The sequence below is a fragment of the Daphnia carinata genome, chromosome 2, assembly GCF_022539665.2.
Source record: "Daphnia carinata strain CSIRO-1 chromosome 2, CSIRO_AGI_Dcar_HiC_V3, whole genome shotgun sequence".
Classification (NCBI taxonomy): domain Eukaryota; kingdom Metazoa; phylum Arthropoda; class Branchiopoda; order Diplostraca; family Daphniidae; genus Daphnia; species Daphnia carinata.
The window spans coordinates 847,558-862,645 of record NC_081332.1 but is presented as its reverse complement, the minus strand read 5'-3'; the positions used below and the strand labels follow the sequence as shown (position 1 = coordinate 862,645).

General features: G+C 43.3%; 2 protein-coding genes across 2 annotated transcripts; both read right to left on the bottom strand.

Annotated features, from left to right (window-relative positions):
* Positions 1-2,479: 2,479 nt before the first annotated feature.
* LOC130699592 (uncharacterized) lies at positions 2,480-9,235 on the bottom strand. Its single transcript, XM_057521840.2, has 3 exons — positions 9,077-9,235; positions 6,790-9,006; positions 2,480-6,716 (listed from the first exon to the last, which is right to left on the bottom strand). The coding sequence occupies exons 1-3, from the start codon at positions 9,183-9,185 to the stop codon at positions 2,824-2,826; spliced, it is 6,219 nt and encodes a 2,072-aa protein (XP_057377823.1). The 5' UTR covers positions 9,186-9,235; the 3' UTR covers positions 2,480-2,823.
* Positions 9,236-10,006: 771 nt separating this feature from the next.
* On the bottom strand, positions 10,007-14,964 carry LOC130699581 (uncharacterized). Its single transcript, XM_057521830.1, has 3 exons — positions 14,875-14,964; positions 14,611-14,769; positions 10,007-14,548 (listed from the first exon to the last, which is right to left on the bottom strand). The coding sequence occupies exons 2-3, from the start codon at positions 14,705-14,707 to the stop codon at positions 10,818-10,820; spliced, it is 3,828 nt and encodes a 1,275-aa protein (XP_057377813.1). The 5' UTR covers positions 14,708-14,769; positions 14,875-14,964; the 3' UTR covers positions 10,007-10,817.
* Positions 14,965-15,088: the final 124 nt, after the last annotated feature.

The following is a 15,088-nucleotide window of genomic DNA, read 5'->3' as shown; positions in this document are numbered from 1 at the left end:
GACTGTGCCCACGCAGCCATACTGTGCCTATTTAGTGTCCTATCGTTGAAGTATGCCAGAATGTCTGCAAAGCACAAAAAAGGTAAAGCGATAACTTTAGGTAATTACAAAACTTGTGCAATGAAAACACTTGGATATTTTTTTACTGCATTCACATTCACATAATCAAGTAGATTTTTAGTAAATTTTACCTTCCCATTATGCAAGCATAACACATTCAAAGATAATTAGAGCACAAACGATAAAGATCTGCACAATCGGCCCAAATACATTTTCTTTCACGTTAATATAGACCTTAAAAATGCATTCCTTATGAAAAATAACAAATGATCATAAAAAACTTGAAAGGTTGAAACAAACCTGGTCTTTCAATCTCGTGACAACTAATTAAAATGGCTGCACTTGGTTAGATTCACCAAGCAAGAATTTTGGCGGCAAAAGATCGGTGTGAAACGAATTGAAGAATGCATAACTAGAAATTTTTACATAAATAATTAAATTAAACAATTTAAAAAAACGTTCAACTTGTCTTCCGTTACAAGCATAAATTTTTCATGTGGGTGACCGGCAACACTTGTCAGTTTAAAAAGTCTATTGCTTAACGTATTCAACGTCCATAGTTGTACGGCCAACACATGTGTCGCTCCACCAGCAAGTCACGAGATAAAACGTGTTACATCTGGATGCATGAGATCAACTATTGTACCACAATGGAGACTACGAATATCAAGGAGTTAATCAAAAAATGATGTGCCGGTCAATTTTTCATTCGCTCTAATTTATATCGACGACCTCTATACCTCTAGAGATTCACACATTTAAATAGTGTAACAATTATTTTAATTTATAAGGTGATTGAGCAACATTTCTCACCCAATAGGCTGCTAGGTATTCAGGATGGAAAGGTGTAAGTTCGAACTAGGTAATTTCGATTTCAACAACCGTATCTGTAATGTCGCAACACGTGTTCAACATGTTGCGTAAGCTATGTTAGGCAATAAATATATTTTAAGGAAATTTGGAAATCACTTGACCAAAAATTAAAAGTTACCATGAGGAGCACCTGCACACGTCAGATCGTTAGCCAAGAGCTGACACCTATAAATTTCAACAATCTAATAACGAGTGATGGTATCGATAAAAAACACAGGGTAAATTTCGTTTCAGTGCCAATTGATGCACAGTCAAGATTTTTCGTTACCATTATACATGCAGCTTCGAAAGTTCCATGTGTAAATTTTCAAAATCGTCTACGTCCATCCCCGCCGCCATGATGTCTTCACAGCTTAGCACATCACACACGTAAATCACCATCCCAAACGTACAGATAGAATGACCATATCAAGATCTTCTCGACCATAAGAAAACCAAGCTAAAATTATATGAAAACTTAATTGTGTAGCTGTTGTCGAGAAATACACGGCTCCATTTTCTCAGGAGATCCACTCTTAACTACGCAGATAAAAGAATGAGACGAGGAAATTTCAGGACAACCTTAGGCAAAAAGAAGCTCTCTCAACCCTTTGCGAAAGGCGGGAAAAAACATGGCCGTCATTAGCCAATAAGATTCGAGAAGATGGTGAATAAGGATGGGTGAGGAAATGAAGCATTCTGAATCCTTTTAATTTCAATTATGAATTTGTCATTTACTAACCAAAACATGGAAAATAAGCCCCATGCACGTAATGTGCTGAAATTTTATTTTTCGTATTTTAATATTTAATCTGAACCTTATCATATACAGTATACCTTATCATAATATTTATATAAATGTAATTTATCATGACTGATAAGATTCAGGCAACACTGCATTTCCGCGTGACTTGGAAATCCAAGCTCATACCAAGTTACCAACCGGAGTCATCAGATTGCTTAGTTCATACTGCATGTTTTAAGCCTGTGACACGATACCGAAAAAGTAATTGTGCTTTCTAACTCAATAGGGTAATATACCTTCCCAAATGTGTGGCAATAGGCTGCTTGTTTTTGATCATATAAATCTTCAATTAGAGCAAAGTAAGTGCATTTAATTATTTCAATTCGTAATCGTTTGGTGGCTAGCCGGATTGAACACGTTTTAGCACTTTTGGTTATCTGCTTCTTGACATGACGTAGTTAGTGGATCAGAAGTGGAATTGCGTGAGGGTAGGCCGCAGGAGGACAAATGGAATAGGCCCAATAGAAAGTAGGGGGGCATTCACATTTTTCCATGCCCAATAGTCGCGCACTTGTGTTAGTAAGTTTTGTTATGTTGGGGGCTATGTTGTCATTAGCGTGAGTTAAAGCTAAACTAGAAATGGGAACGGCGATACGAGTCTCAAGTTGTATTAGCTTGTTTATAACATGACTGTATGTTTGCAATCTCTATTCAGCCAACGTCATTCCAATTTTCACTGGGAAAAATTCTTTCTCTCTCCGTGATCTGCTTTTTGCATTGAAAAATTCAACCGTACTGATCCTTATCGCCCAGAAAAACAAATGATGATATTGCTGTGTACTACTTTGACGTGCTTCACTTTCACTCGGGTCAAATACTAAACAACAAATTGATAAGCGGGGAATAGATGATGGACTTACGCGGGGAATAGATGATGGACTTACGCGGGGAATAGATGATGGACTTACGCGGGGAATAGATGATGGACTTACGCGGGGAATAGATGATGGACTTACGCGGGGAATAGATGATAAACTTAAGCGGGGAATAGATGATGGACTTCAGCGGGTACTTCAATAACAAAAAATAGTAAGATTTTATTTTAGTTAAATGTGTTCGCTCTGCAACGACAGGGTGTCATCATCATCGTCGTACGCGTAGGCCGTTTAATTGTCGTCCTCCTCTTCATAATCGTCTTTTCGATCTCTGCTCATTACATTTTCCTTATTTTTGATCTTGGTCGTAATGACGGCCATCTGACGGAGTTTCTTCAAACTCTCGATCCTCTCTTTGTAGCCTTGACGTTTTTCGTTCTGCTCTGAGTCGATAATCAAATCGATATACTGGGGCGTCGAGAACGGATTTGGACGCAAAGCGATCTCCTCAAGTCGCTTGATGCATCGCGTAACAGTGACAACATGTTGCAGAACCATCTCATCGTTTTTCTCGACATCCTTTTCCAGAATTTGCACTAGTTGCGTGGCCGTCAACTTCTTTTTCATTTCCTTTTCGTACTTTGCTTTGACAGCGTCGGATGAAGTGGTCTTCTTCTGCTTGACATATTCCCACTTGTACGGTTGATTTTCGTGCAAATTCCAGATACACTTTTGCGGACAAACGGTACACGATCGAGTTGCTTCCGGCATTGAGTGATCCATAGCTGAGCATTTGAGCTTGTTATCAGTATTGTCCAAATAACACGGGATGTGACATGTGTAGTGGCATTTGTTGCAGTTTGTTAGGCAACCATCGGTGTACTGGACTTGCACGGCTTCGTTGACCTCCACCTCGATCGTGACATTTTGATTGGCGTCAATCTGCGCCTGGCAGTCTGTGATCATTTGCGTCACTTTTCTCATCTCCTCCATTTTAGTCAAACCGTGTTTGATTAGGGGTTGAAGCCCCTGCACCGTCGCTTCCAGTTGCCTCCTCTCCTCCAGAACTTGTTTAGTTAACGAAAGCGATTTCGATTTCATCGAAGCTAACGTGGAGAAGAAAAGCTCGAAATTCTCCATGCCCATACGCCAGAAGAAGCGGTTGAACTTGTCGACCGTTTTGCTCGTGCCGCTGGATTCGCGGTTTGTACAGAAGAAACCGGAATTGTTGAACTTGTGATGGCGTGGCATGCCGGTATCAGGTTCCTTTGGGTAGGGTAGCTCGGCCGCTGCGATAGCGGTCAGAATAGGTGGGTGCTGGCCGTCGGCAAACGTCAACAAAAAGTCTATGTTTTCCTCGACATCTTTACCAAAAATGGAAAACACAGAGTCGAAGATGTACGTTTGGGTGGGCGTCAAGCGAGGCAACGAAGCTTGTGCGACAAATCCAATAATGTCCACATTTTGGATGCCGTCTTTGTCTTCGAAAAACTTGCGAATCATTTCCGTGATTTCCTTGTCGCGGTCGAGACCTTTAGTATCACCGTAGCCTGGCGTGTCAACGATCGTCAGCGAGTACGGCACGCGAAATCCTTCAGTGTGATTGATGTCGTAGACCGTGATACCGCTGGTCTGACTGTGGCTCTGCGAATTGCCGGCGAGTTGCTCGCGAATGAGCTCAAAACGGAACGGGTCGTCCCATTGGACGTCGAAGATGTAGTTGATCATTCCGTTGATCAGCGTCGTCTTGCCCGCACCAGTGGCGCCCATCACCAAAATCGTCCTCTGCAGTACACTTCCAGCACCGCTACCTTCCTTACCAAAGACGAAACGTTCCACGGTGCGATTGGATCGAGATGATTTTTTGAGTGGAACAGCGAGGAGATCCAACCCGTTTCTTTCAGCAACCTTTATGCCACGCTTGCACATAGTTAAAGCGAAACGGACGTGTTTATGGACGGTCTTTAGGTTGATTGTCTCACTAGGCTCACTCATCTCCCGTCCGCCCTTTGAAACGGCCACGATCTTGACGCTGTATGTTGTTTCAGGCTGGAGACGTTCCAGCCGACAGCTGGTTTCACCGACGGCGATTTCCAGTTCCTCAGCCTGCGTTTCATCCTGTCCGTATTGCCAATAGCGAACCCGATAAGAGACGCTCTTGTTTACAGTATCAATCCACCCCAGTTCGGCTGTGCTCTGCGTGACCGTTTCAACCTCCACATTAGTCGGAGGTTTTAACGTAGTTGTAACATTTCTCGTCGATGACCGACTGCTTTGCAACGAAGCGGCGGGTTCTCTCATTTCGGAGCGTTGTCTTACCTCTTCCGAGTACGTCGAGACGCTGTCTGAATTGTTTTCCTCATCATCGTCAGCATCCGACGCGGACTCTTGGTTGAATACTCCACTGAACTCAGTTCGGCCGATGCAAGTGTCGGCCGCAACGCGGAATTCTATCGCCGATCCCGTTTTGTGGCGGATAGTAATTTGCATTTCGCCGGGTTTTGTTGTTTCCTTCTCCATCCAAGGTTCATTGTTACCATCACTTGGTCGATATTGCACAAGAAAACGACAGGGTAAGCCAAGATCTGCATAGTCCCACAGTAGAACGATGTTTCTTTTTTGCGGGTTACTCGTTTTCGCTACTTGAATCCGCAGACCTGTTGGGGGTTCGGGCAATTGGCTAATGTTATCCTTTAGTAGACTATTAGTGTCATAAACAGAGTAGCGACATCCAACGGCTTCGTCCGTCTCGCAGAAAGTCACGAAGAATCGGACTTTGTTTCCTAGATGTTTATTCTTTTCCACGTGTTTGTCAAACTCACAAACTTTGGAGAGAACATAATTTTGTTTTTGATGGGTCCATGGCATGTTGCTCTCTTCTTCCTCGTTGTCGTTCGTTTCACTATCGTCTTCAGTCTGACACAGTTTCACGCATGAATCAGTGTAGTTTTTCATTTTTTTAAGGATCTTGTTTGTCCTTCCGTCCATAGCAGGAAGACTAAGAGTCATGGTGTATTTTGTTTCAAAGAATTCTTCCAGTTCATTCTCCACCTTGTTTTTGCTTGCTATACGAACGTTCTTTGCCATTTTGCTAATTTTTCCGTACAAATTGCACTCTTCCTGTTTGAAAAGAAGCCAACGTTCTAATTGCGAAGGCTTGAAAATCGCGTGGTTTTCGACGATGTGGGCCACTCTTTCAATTTCCTTTTGCTGTCCAGTTTCTCGCACTTTCGTGATGCCATTTTTCAAACTCGTTTGCATGAACGATTTGTACTTACCCACGGCCTTTTCAAACTGACACAATGCAGTGCTACCAATTTTTTTGTTGACAGTGCGAATGGCAACGGATTTCGCACAGATTTTTTCCAATTCGTTCCAAATAAAGGCACAACGACTGATGAGGTCTTGATCGACATCGTTAGATTTAAACTGGTCTTCCTCATCTTGCCCCATGATTGCTTGAAGAGGGCAAAGAGACACAGCTATCGGAACGGATTTGTTGTTTCCAATGCCACTCTTCTCGACTAGTTCGATGAACTTGAGGCAATGCTTATAAGCGTCAGAGACGCTGCAATCCTGTACAATTGTAGTTTGAAAATCGGTATACAGGTTACACTTGATGCTACCCAACTGTTTTCTCTCTTTCACATTGAACTGTTGCTTGAAATCGGCTAAATTTTGTTTTTCATCCAATGCTTCCCTCATTTGATTTGCGATTTTGGACAAGCACTGTTCAGCCTCTTCACGAGAATCGTCGTCTGTCTCGGCGTCTTCAAGATCGCGCATAAGGACGCAATAGGCTTCGGCCCCGTAAGTGACGCCTACCACAATATGTGTTGGATTTGAGTTGGATTTCGACGGGTTTTTTTTTGTCCCGATTTCATAGAGATGCTCAACGTCTAGAATCGCAAGATTATGCAAATCCATTCTCACCCCTTTTGATTTGGCACGGCAAATCAGGACTTGCGCTGCTTGTGATGAAGGGCAGCAGTTATTCAGGTATTTACTGCCACCGCGAGACTTTTCTATGAGGCCGCCCATGAAGCTGGCCTGGAAGTGCTCATTAAGGCCCATATTTCCCATTTTATCGCTCATGGAACTCGATTCGCAGCATGCGAATTCCAGACTGTATTCCACCTCAACAGCCGATCCTATTTTGCTTGACTCCACATACTTCCGACCATCTGTTTTCAATGGATTTTAATTGATAGAAAATGCAGCTCGTCAATCGTAATTTACACAATTAAGGGCTCTTACCTGTCAAAATGCGATCGCTGCGATAGTCGTACAAGTCGCCTACTTGAAATCCGCCTTCCAGCACCACCATCTCAGTGACGTATTCGATCGCCTTCTTACATGTTTTGTCTTCCTCTTGTGATTTCCCGCCGTCGTCTCCATCTTCTTTTTTCAGATCTTTTTCGTTACTATCGTGATCCATACGTCGCAAAGTTTCTTTATTCTTTGTCATGCTCGTAGAGTCAAGCGCCTCCCGACCTTCCCGCGACGTAGACTGTAAAATAGCTTCAGTATTTTGATTTTCTATTGGCTGTTGATTCGTTAATTGAAATGTTGCAGATTCAGCCTTCCTGACGCGATACATCTCCGCATCATCGTTGGAGCTGGCGTTAATATCTGCTTCCGAATGCAAACGTCCGTTTTCAGGTGTCGCCTCTTCGTCTTCATGAAGTTCCCGTATGGTTATTGTGTCGACTACTTGACTGAATTCACTTCGACCGATGCAAGTGTCAGCCGCCACGCGGATCTCCATCGCCGATCCAATTTTGTAGGCGATTGCCAGCTGGGTTTCACCGGGTTTGGCCGTCCTCCGTTGCGTCCAATCTTCATCCTTGTTCCAAACCATCCGATATTGTACCAAGAAGTAACAGGGAAAACCAAGGTCTTCATAGACCCACTCAAGATCGATGGGGTACGTATCACTTGTTTTCCTGACATTACGGCTTTTCGGGACGTGAATCTGCAGGCCAGTAGGAGGGCCGGGCAACTGGTTCAAATTGCCACTAAGTAAACGTTCCTTTTCGTAGACGGAATAACGACAGCGGAATTCTACGGCTGATTGACCGAATACGATAAAAAATTCCACTGTGTTCCCTAGGTGTTTATTCTTTTCGACGTGTTCGGTAAACTCGCATACTTTGGCGAATACGTGCTTCTGCTTCCGTTGGATGTTGTTGCCTACACTGCCCTCGCAGTCTGCGTCGGCATTTGAATCTTTTATGGGCTCAAATTCAGAATCGACGTAGTTCTTCATGGCCGCTAGTGTACTGTTCATCCGCTTGTTCAATAATGGAACGCTGAGTACCAGCGCATAGTTAGTGTCAATCAAATTTTTCAGTTCCATTTCCAGTTTGTTGCTTGACACACAAACGATGTTGGTCATATTGCTGATCTTGTCGTACATCTCGTGTTCGGCTTGCTGGTATTCGAGCCATTCTTCCAAACGACGTGGACTGAAAATCGAGTGGTTTTCAGCAATGTTGATGATCCTTTCAATTTCGTTTTGCTGACCAGTTTCTCGCGCTGTCTTGATGCCGTGTTTCAAAGACTTTTGCACGACATCTTTGTATTGAGCTACCGCCTCTTCGAATTGAAGCAATGAAGATTTATCGGCTCTTTTGTTCAAAACGCGAATAGCAGCTGATTTTGCGCAGATTCGGTCCAGTTCAATCCAAATCAGGCCGCAACGTGCCACTAGTTTTGGATCGACGTCGTGATATTCGAAGGGTTTACCATCGACTTTTCCCATGATAGTTTTAAGAGGGTAAAGAAAGATGGCGATCGGAATCGATTCGCTGTTTCTGACGTCCCTATTCTGCAGTTGCTGGATGAGCTCGTAGCATTGTTTGTAAGCTTCAAAGACGCCGCATTCGCGGAAAGCAGAAGTTGGCAGATCGGCATACAGACGACATTTTACACGAGCCAACTGAGTCTTATCTTTCTTATCAAACTGGTCCTTAAAGTCGCTGAGATTGAAATGGTCGTCCAACGCCTCCTCCATTTTACTTGCTATTTTGGATAGATACTCTTCCGTATCTTTCCGAGCGTTTTCCTCCGACTCCAATGTTAGGACGCAATAGACTTCAGCTCCGTAAGTGACGCCCACCACAATGTGGGTTGGATTAATTTTCCTATTTTTATCTTGTCCGAAATCCTGTAGATACAGAACGTCTTGGCTGATAAGAGATTCATAGTCCAGCTGCACTTTCCCTGACTTGGCTCGGCATATTAAGACTTGACTAGCTTCTGAAAAACCATCTTGATCAATCAAGTACTTTGTAGCACCACGTTGATTTTCAACCAGACCGGCCATGATGCTGGCCTGTGAATGCTCTTCAAGTCCCATGTTTTTCCACTTGTTGCTAGTAGAGCCGGATCCAGGGCTTTTTAATTTCAAAGTAAATCGATTATCGCTAGACGTAGCTTCCGCAATTGCATCCGAATCCCAGCATTTCCTTCCTATTTTGCGGATCATTCAATTCTTAAAGCTTTCCGGAAAGTAACAATCGAAATGAATTTAGCACAATACCTGTTATCACGCAGTCGTTTCGGTAGTCGTAAAAGTCTCCTACTTCGTAATGGCCTCCCATTACGACCATCTTAGTGACCTGAAGCTCGAACGCTTTCTTGCTCGCCATCTTTCTCTGTGTAATGGTATTGGGATATTAGTGAATTAACTGTTTTCAAAGGTCGTTTGAAGGAGTGGTTTGTATCTGTCAACGTATTGGCTTCAACTGCGTTCTTTCCACATCTGCCGTCATTGCCATTTCGATTACAATTTTAATAGGCGATCAAATCATTTTCAAATAATCGAATTCGGCGATTGAAATTTTAAAATTTTATAAATTTTAATCGCGATTATTTTGCAATTATTTGTGATATCTATGAACAGTAGATGAAATTTATCCTGAAGCAAGAACGTTAGTTCTGGCGTAAGGCCTTATCCCTACCTTATTAGGAGATGTTTTGGGAGGGATTTTCGACCAGGATCAGTGCGAAATTGGTGCTTCCGAGAAACGAAGTGTCACGCAGTCTCCACGTGACGTTTTGGCTCTGCCATTGGTCCAGATGGCCTACGATAGCAGACGAACTGTTTTCGAGAGGGAAATGGCAAAAAAAAACTGGTACACTAATTCAGCCACCTATTGGCTTTCTCTGTGTGCTCTCCGTTTGCTACGCTAGATGGCGCTCACGCAGCCAGGCTTGGAAGCTAAGCTAGCTGATATGATATAAAGAAATAATAATTATACTAATAAATATAAGCAATTCTCAAACGAAATTTTCACCTGCTTGTTACAGAGAGGAACCAAAGCGCCACAGGCAGGTGGTCGAATTCATCAGATTTTGGAAAAGGTTTTATTATGACAGAGGTATTTAAATTTGGTGACCTAAAAGGAGAAGGCAATGCGACATCCGTTAACGTAATTTTGTAGGAATTTTTTTTTTTGGGTATCCTTACTTTGGAGAATCAGTTAGCTGTTTATTCTGACCGAAATTATGCATTGATTCCTGATTCTGTCAGTAAAACTATCTACATAATTTATCGACATGACTGTACATCAGAAGAGATGCTGGAATCTTATTCACACGCCGTTCTGGCTGCTATGCTTGCATCCGGATACCCGGTCAGTCAAATTAGCTGTGAAGGGAAACCGTGAACATAAGTTAAAATTATGGTTTTTCATCCGTGATAGGTTAGTGGTATGAAGCCGGTAGTCGAAGGTGACATCTCCAGCGCGCTTCTTAAGATGGTGAAAGAGAACTGCTGGAGAGAACTTGGAAATGGGCTTGCGAATCAGGCAACCCAATGATTCACAGACTTTTTTCGCTGATGTGTACGTGTGAAAATATTGCGTAGATTTCTATATATGGCATTATTTATTGGAGCAGGATGTATTCTCAATCGTTCGCTTCTAGCCACTGGTGGTCAAATGACATGTAAAAATAAGGGACAATGAAAGGATTGCGAACGTCGTTGATAACCAAACCTGGCATAAATTTGAATAAACAATACAACAAGGAGAGCTCGATATCATTGGAAGAGGGAAGTGAAACGTACAAGGTTATGTATTTGGGAAATGAAAAATCATTTTTTTAGTGTTGAACTTAAACAAGCATTGAATCAGACAGTACCAAAATCAGATAGCATCGTACTGGTTCTTCGTAACTTTTAGTCATATTATTAACGCCTAAAACTTTTGAAGAAACGCAAGAAAGGCCCGACGGTCATTTTGCATGGACTGCGATGTCGAAGGCTGAGTTTTAGGATTTTAATGGTCGTTTACCTGTTTGGTCATCATCTCGTCTACTTGGCGAAGTCTTTGCAACGTCGTGATCCTCTGCTGGTATCCATCGCGATGCTCTCGTTTCTCGGTTTCAATCATCAGGTCAATATAAGCCGATGTGGAGAGCGGATGAGGCTTCAGAGCGATCTCGTTCAATCTCTGTATGCGAGGAGAGGTTTCACGCACTAATCCAATCAGCAGCTTTTCATTTTGGTCAATCTCTGCTTGAAGTTGGGCAAAGAGTTGTTGATTAGTCAGCGCTGCCGTCCGGGCCCCTTGATATTGCTTCCGGATGGCATCCGATGAACGCTGCACTTTCTCCTTCACCATTTCGTGCCTGTACTTTTGATTGAAATGAACATTCCACGGGCACTTGCAGATTATGCAGAATCCATTTGAGTCCATGACGGAACAACGATGTTTATCGCTGTCACTGGCTTTCGAGCAAGGAAAATGACACGTTGCTTGACATTTTTGACAGTTGGTCGTAAACTGGCCCGTCCCGCTAATGTCCGTCGTTTTGGGGACGAGGAACTCGACTTCGAATTCAAAATTCTTGTTTATGTCCATTTGTTGCCGATTCTCTGTCAGCACTTTCTTGATTTGCTCGAACTCGTCGATTTTTGCCAATTTGATTTGAGTACGAAGTTGAAGGCCTTCGAAAAGAGCTTCTAGGCGCTTTCGTTCTTCGAGCACTTCGCGGGTTAGCGTCAACGATATCGCATCCATGTTCCTCAAATCGTCAAAGAATTTGTCAAAACCTCTAACGGCCATCTCGAAATAATTCCGGTTGAATTCATTTTCTTCACGATTGTTTTTCTTAGACTCAAAGAAAATGGAGTTGTTAAATTTATGATGAAGTGGCCGTCCGGTAGTTGGGTCGGTGGGTGAGGGAATACCGGCACCCTTGATAGCGTCGAGGACGGGCGGCAAAGCATTATCAGCAAATGTCACCATGATGCGGATGCTATTTTTTACGTTTTCACCGAAGATGGATAAAATCTGGTCAAAGATGTATTGCTGGGTAGGCGTCAGTCTGGCGAGTGAAGATTGGATAACAAAACAAACGGCCTCTAATTGCTGAATCCCGTGACGACTTTGGAAATAATCTTTCAATTGCTGCATAATTTTCTTGTCTTTTTCAAGTCCGCGCGTATCTCCGAATCCCGGAGTATCGACGATGGTCAACGAGTAACCCAAACGAGAGCCTATCATCTCGTAAAAATCATAGGTGGTCACTGAGGCCGTCTGACTATGCACCTGCGATTTGTCGGCTGGTTCGTTGATCAACTTGAAGCGGAAATCATCTTCCCATTGGACTCCCAGTACGTAGTTCGCCATGGCGTTGATGAGCGTGCTTTTACCTGCACCGGTGGCACCAAGGACCAAGATGGTTCTTTTTCTATGTTTACCTGCCAATGCCAGACAACTCGGTTCACCAAAAACGTAATGACCGACTCCCTGAATTTTGTCATTGTGACGTTTTTTCAACGGCAATTGGTAAACGTCAATTCCAGGGCCAGCCGAACATTTCTTACTAGTACGGCGGACGATGATCGCTGTTCGCTCTGCCTCTTGCAATGTACAAATTGGCAAAATCTTTAACGCCGGGCTGTAGAAAGTAGAGCCACTAGCATTTTTGCACTCAACCTTGACTTTGATGCGGTAAGTCACACCTGGATCAAGCGGTTCTAGTACGATGCTCTTCTTCACCGTAGATCGTTGGATGAACGTCGATTCGTCATGGCTCTCACCCATCTGGCATTCAATAGTGAACGAGGTAATCCTCAGTTCCTCTTCAGCTCCGGTTTTCAAGTAAGGTTGATGGCTCCACGAAATAGATATACTCGTATCGGTCACTTCGTGAACTTGCAATTGAGTTGGCGGCGGACAAACTGGGTCTATTGTTACTTCGCAGCTGACAGGGCTGAACGGGCTCCGCCCTCCGAGTGTGTCCACTGCCACTCTGAACAGGTAAGTCTCACCTGATTGAAGGGAATCTATTTCGATTCGATTGTTCGAAGACTTACAATCGGAAGGCCAATGATCTTCTTGTCCATCCACTGTGCGATATTGAACCAGAAAATGGCGCAATCCGGTCGTATCATTAGTCGTCCAACTCAATCCAATCACACCACGATGATTCTTTGTGACCGTCACTTGCCCAGGAGCCTTTGGGATTGTATAAAGAGCCTCTGCCTTACCCCACTGATATAGTCTTGTGAAGGGCGAGGTTTGTCCTGTGCATTCGTCGTAAAAGATGATGTAGCGGACGTTCTTGGTATCCGAATTGTGATTCTTAATCCAATTGGAAAATTCTTGGCCTGACGCGTAAATTTGACGGTATACGGAGGACGTTGACTTTGTTGTTTGATCGCTATTTTTCGTTGACAAGTTCATCAAGCCAGATGATGCAGCTCCGTTAAAGTCGTCGATATAACGACGTATCTCATTAACTAAAGAGTTTAATTCTTCTCTGGGACTGGGCAGATGAAGAACAACAGCATACGATCCATTGCCTCCATTTTTGATTTCGTTTTGGAGGCGTTCCTTGCTTGATACTACAAGCACACCAGGCAATTTATCCAGACTCTTTAGAGTTTTCAATTCCTGCCTCTGTAGATTGATCCAGTGTTTCACCTTATTAGCAACGAATGGCGACTGTGTCTCTACCGCATTGATGATTTCGGCTATTTTCTTTTCTCCAACCTCTCCCTGACGAATTTTTACAGTCCACAATGTCAGTGGTTTGATGAAAGTTGGCAAAAATTGCATGACCAAATCTTTAAAGTGCTTGATTCTTTCGTTGGCTGTCGATGGAATGGATTGCTGACTTTCTAGCCCATCCAATTCTTTAGCCAACAGTTGAGCCTCGAAACAGATTCCATGCAAATGGCTCAATATGACTTGGAAACGAAATAGCAGTTCACGCGAGACATCTTTAATATTTTGGGGCATTTGAGCAACTAGTTCCTTGGCAGCCATCAGCTTGTTGAGTGGATACAACCATACCTTCATCGGGATGGTCTTTTGAGTTCCATGTTCCAGTATCTTCCGGCAGGCTTCGTACTGCTCTGCGACAGGCTTCAGTGTCCAACTTTTACTACCTTTAAAATCCACTAAATCGCTGTAGAGAGTGCATTGCAAATCTTTTGGGATAGAGCAATGTCCACCATCCTCTTCGTCACCTTCTTCGTCCTGATCGTGTTCCAAATTTTCGTCTTCGTTCACTAGCCGTTCTTTAAAGATACGTGCGTAAGTGTTGGCTTGATTGTCCTTCGAGAAGATGCAAAAGGCCTCTAGGCCGTACGTGATTCCAATGACGACATGAGTTGCCGGAGTTTCCATTAGCTTTTTTGGCAGGCAGACAATGTCCAATTGACTCTCAGGATCGATAGAGATGTTTTTTTCGGAACGGCAGCAATGGACTGCCACATGAGCTCCTTGACTAAATGATTCGTTCGTCGATTCGACCCAATCAGCCGCATATTGCCAAGCTCCTTTTAGAGGTGGACCCAACAGCCCGGCCATTAAACTCATGGCCGTGTGATCGTCCATTCCTATATTGGACAGGAAGGGTATTTGGTCTTCTCCTTCATCAGGATTCTCGCCTTCCTCATCGGTTTGCACAATCGTCTTTAAAAAAACTTCAGCATTTTTTTTTGGTTCCTCAACGGCTGAATTGGACACATCATGTTTACACCATAATTGAGGACCTGAACATATCCAACACATATGAACATTAACATTTTTCAGACGTTATGAATTCCATTCTTACTAGGTATGATGCTATCATCGACATAATTGTAAAGTGTTCCTATGTTGAACTGGCGGCCTAATGCCAGTATTTCGATCCCGTCCAGATATGTAGGCATTCTAAAAGATTTGTTTAAAGTTTATTGATTCACTTACGTTCGTTCACAGCTGGTCCGGCAACCTATAACAAAATCGAACAGGCTGTTATTAGGTGGAGAAAATCAAAGTGATACAATCAAGTGGCACCAACTATTCCTTTGGAACCGAATTAAACAAAACACTTGACCTGATAACGTCAGCTGGGAATGACAGGGGAAAAACTACACCCCAATGAGCTCACTGCGGTGTAGCTGTATAGAACCGGCCTGTGCGCGGTTCTATAACTGAATGGTTCTATAACCGAGCAGCCGATCTGAGAGCCATCTATCATCAATTCATTCAGCACTCAAATTTTAACTGTATGATAATGTAAAAGCGCATAGCACAGGGATAATGCTGAT

Coding starts and splice junctions, on each gene's coding strand:
- LOC130699581 (XM_057521830.1), bottom strand. CDS start 14,707: ATGCCTACATATCTGGACGGGATCGAAATACTGGCATTAGGCCGCCAG. Junction 14,549..14,610: donor CGATGATAGCATCATACCTA/GTAAGAATGGAA, acceptor GGATATGTTCAG/GTCCTCAATTATGGTGTAAA.
- LOC130699592 (XM_057521840.2), bottom strand. CDS start 9,185: ATGGCGAGCAAGAAAGCGTTCGAGCTTCAGGTCACTAAGATGGTCGTA. Junction 9,007..9,076: donor AAACGACTGCGTGATAACAG/GTATTGTGCTAA, acceptor TCCGCAAAATAG/GAAGGAAATGCTGGGATTCG. Junction 6,717..6,789: donor CAGCGATCGCATTTTGACAG/GTAAGAGCCCTT, acceptor CATTGAAAACAG/ATGGTCGGAAGTATGTGGAG.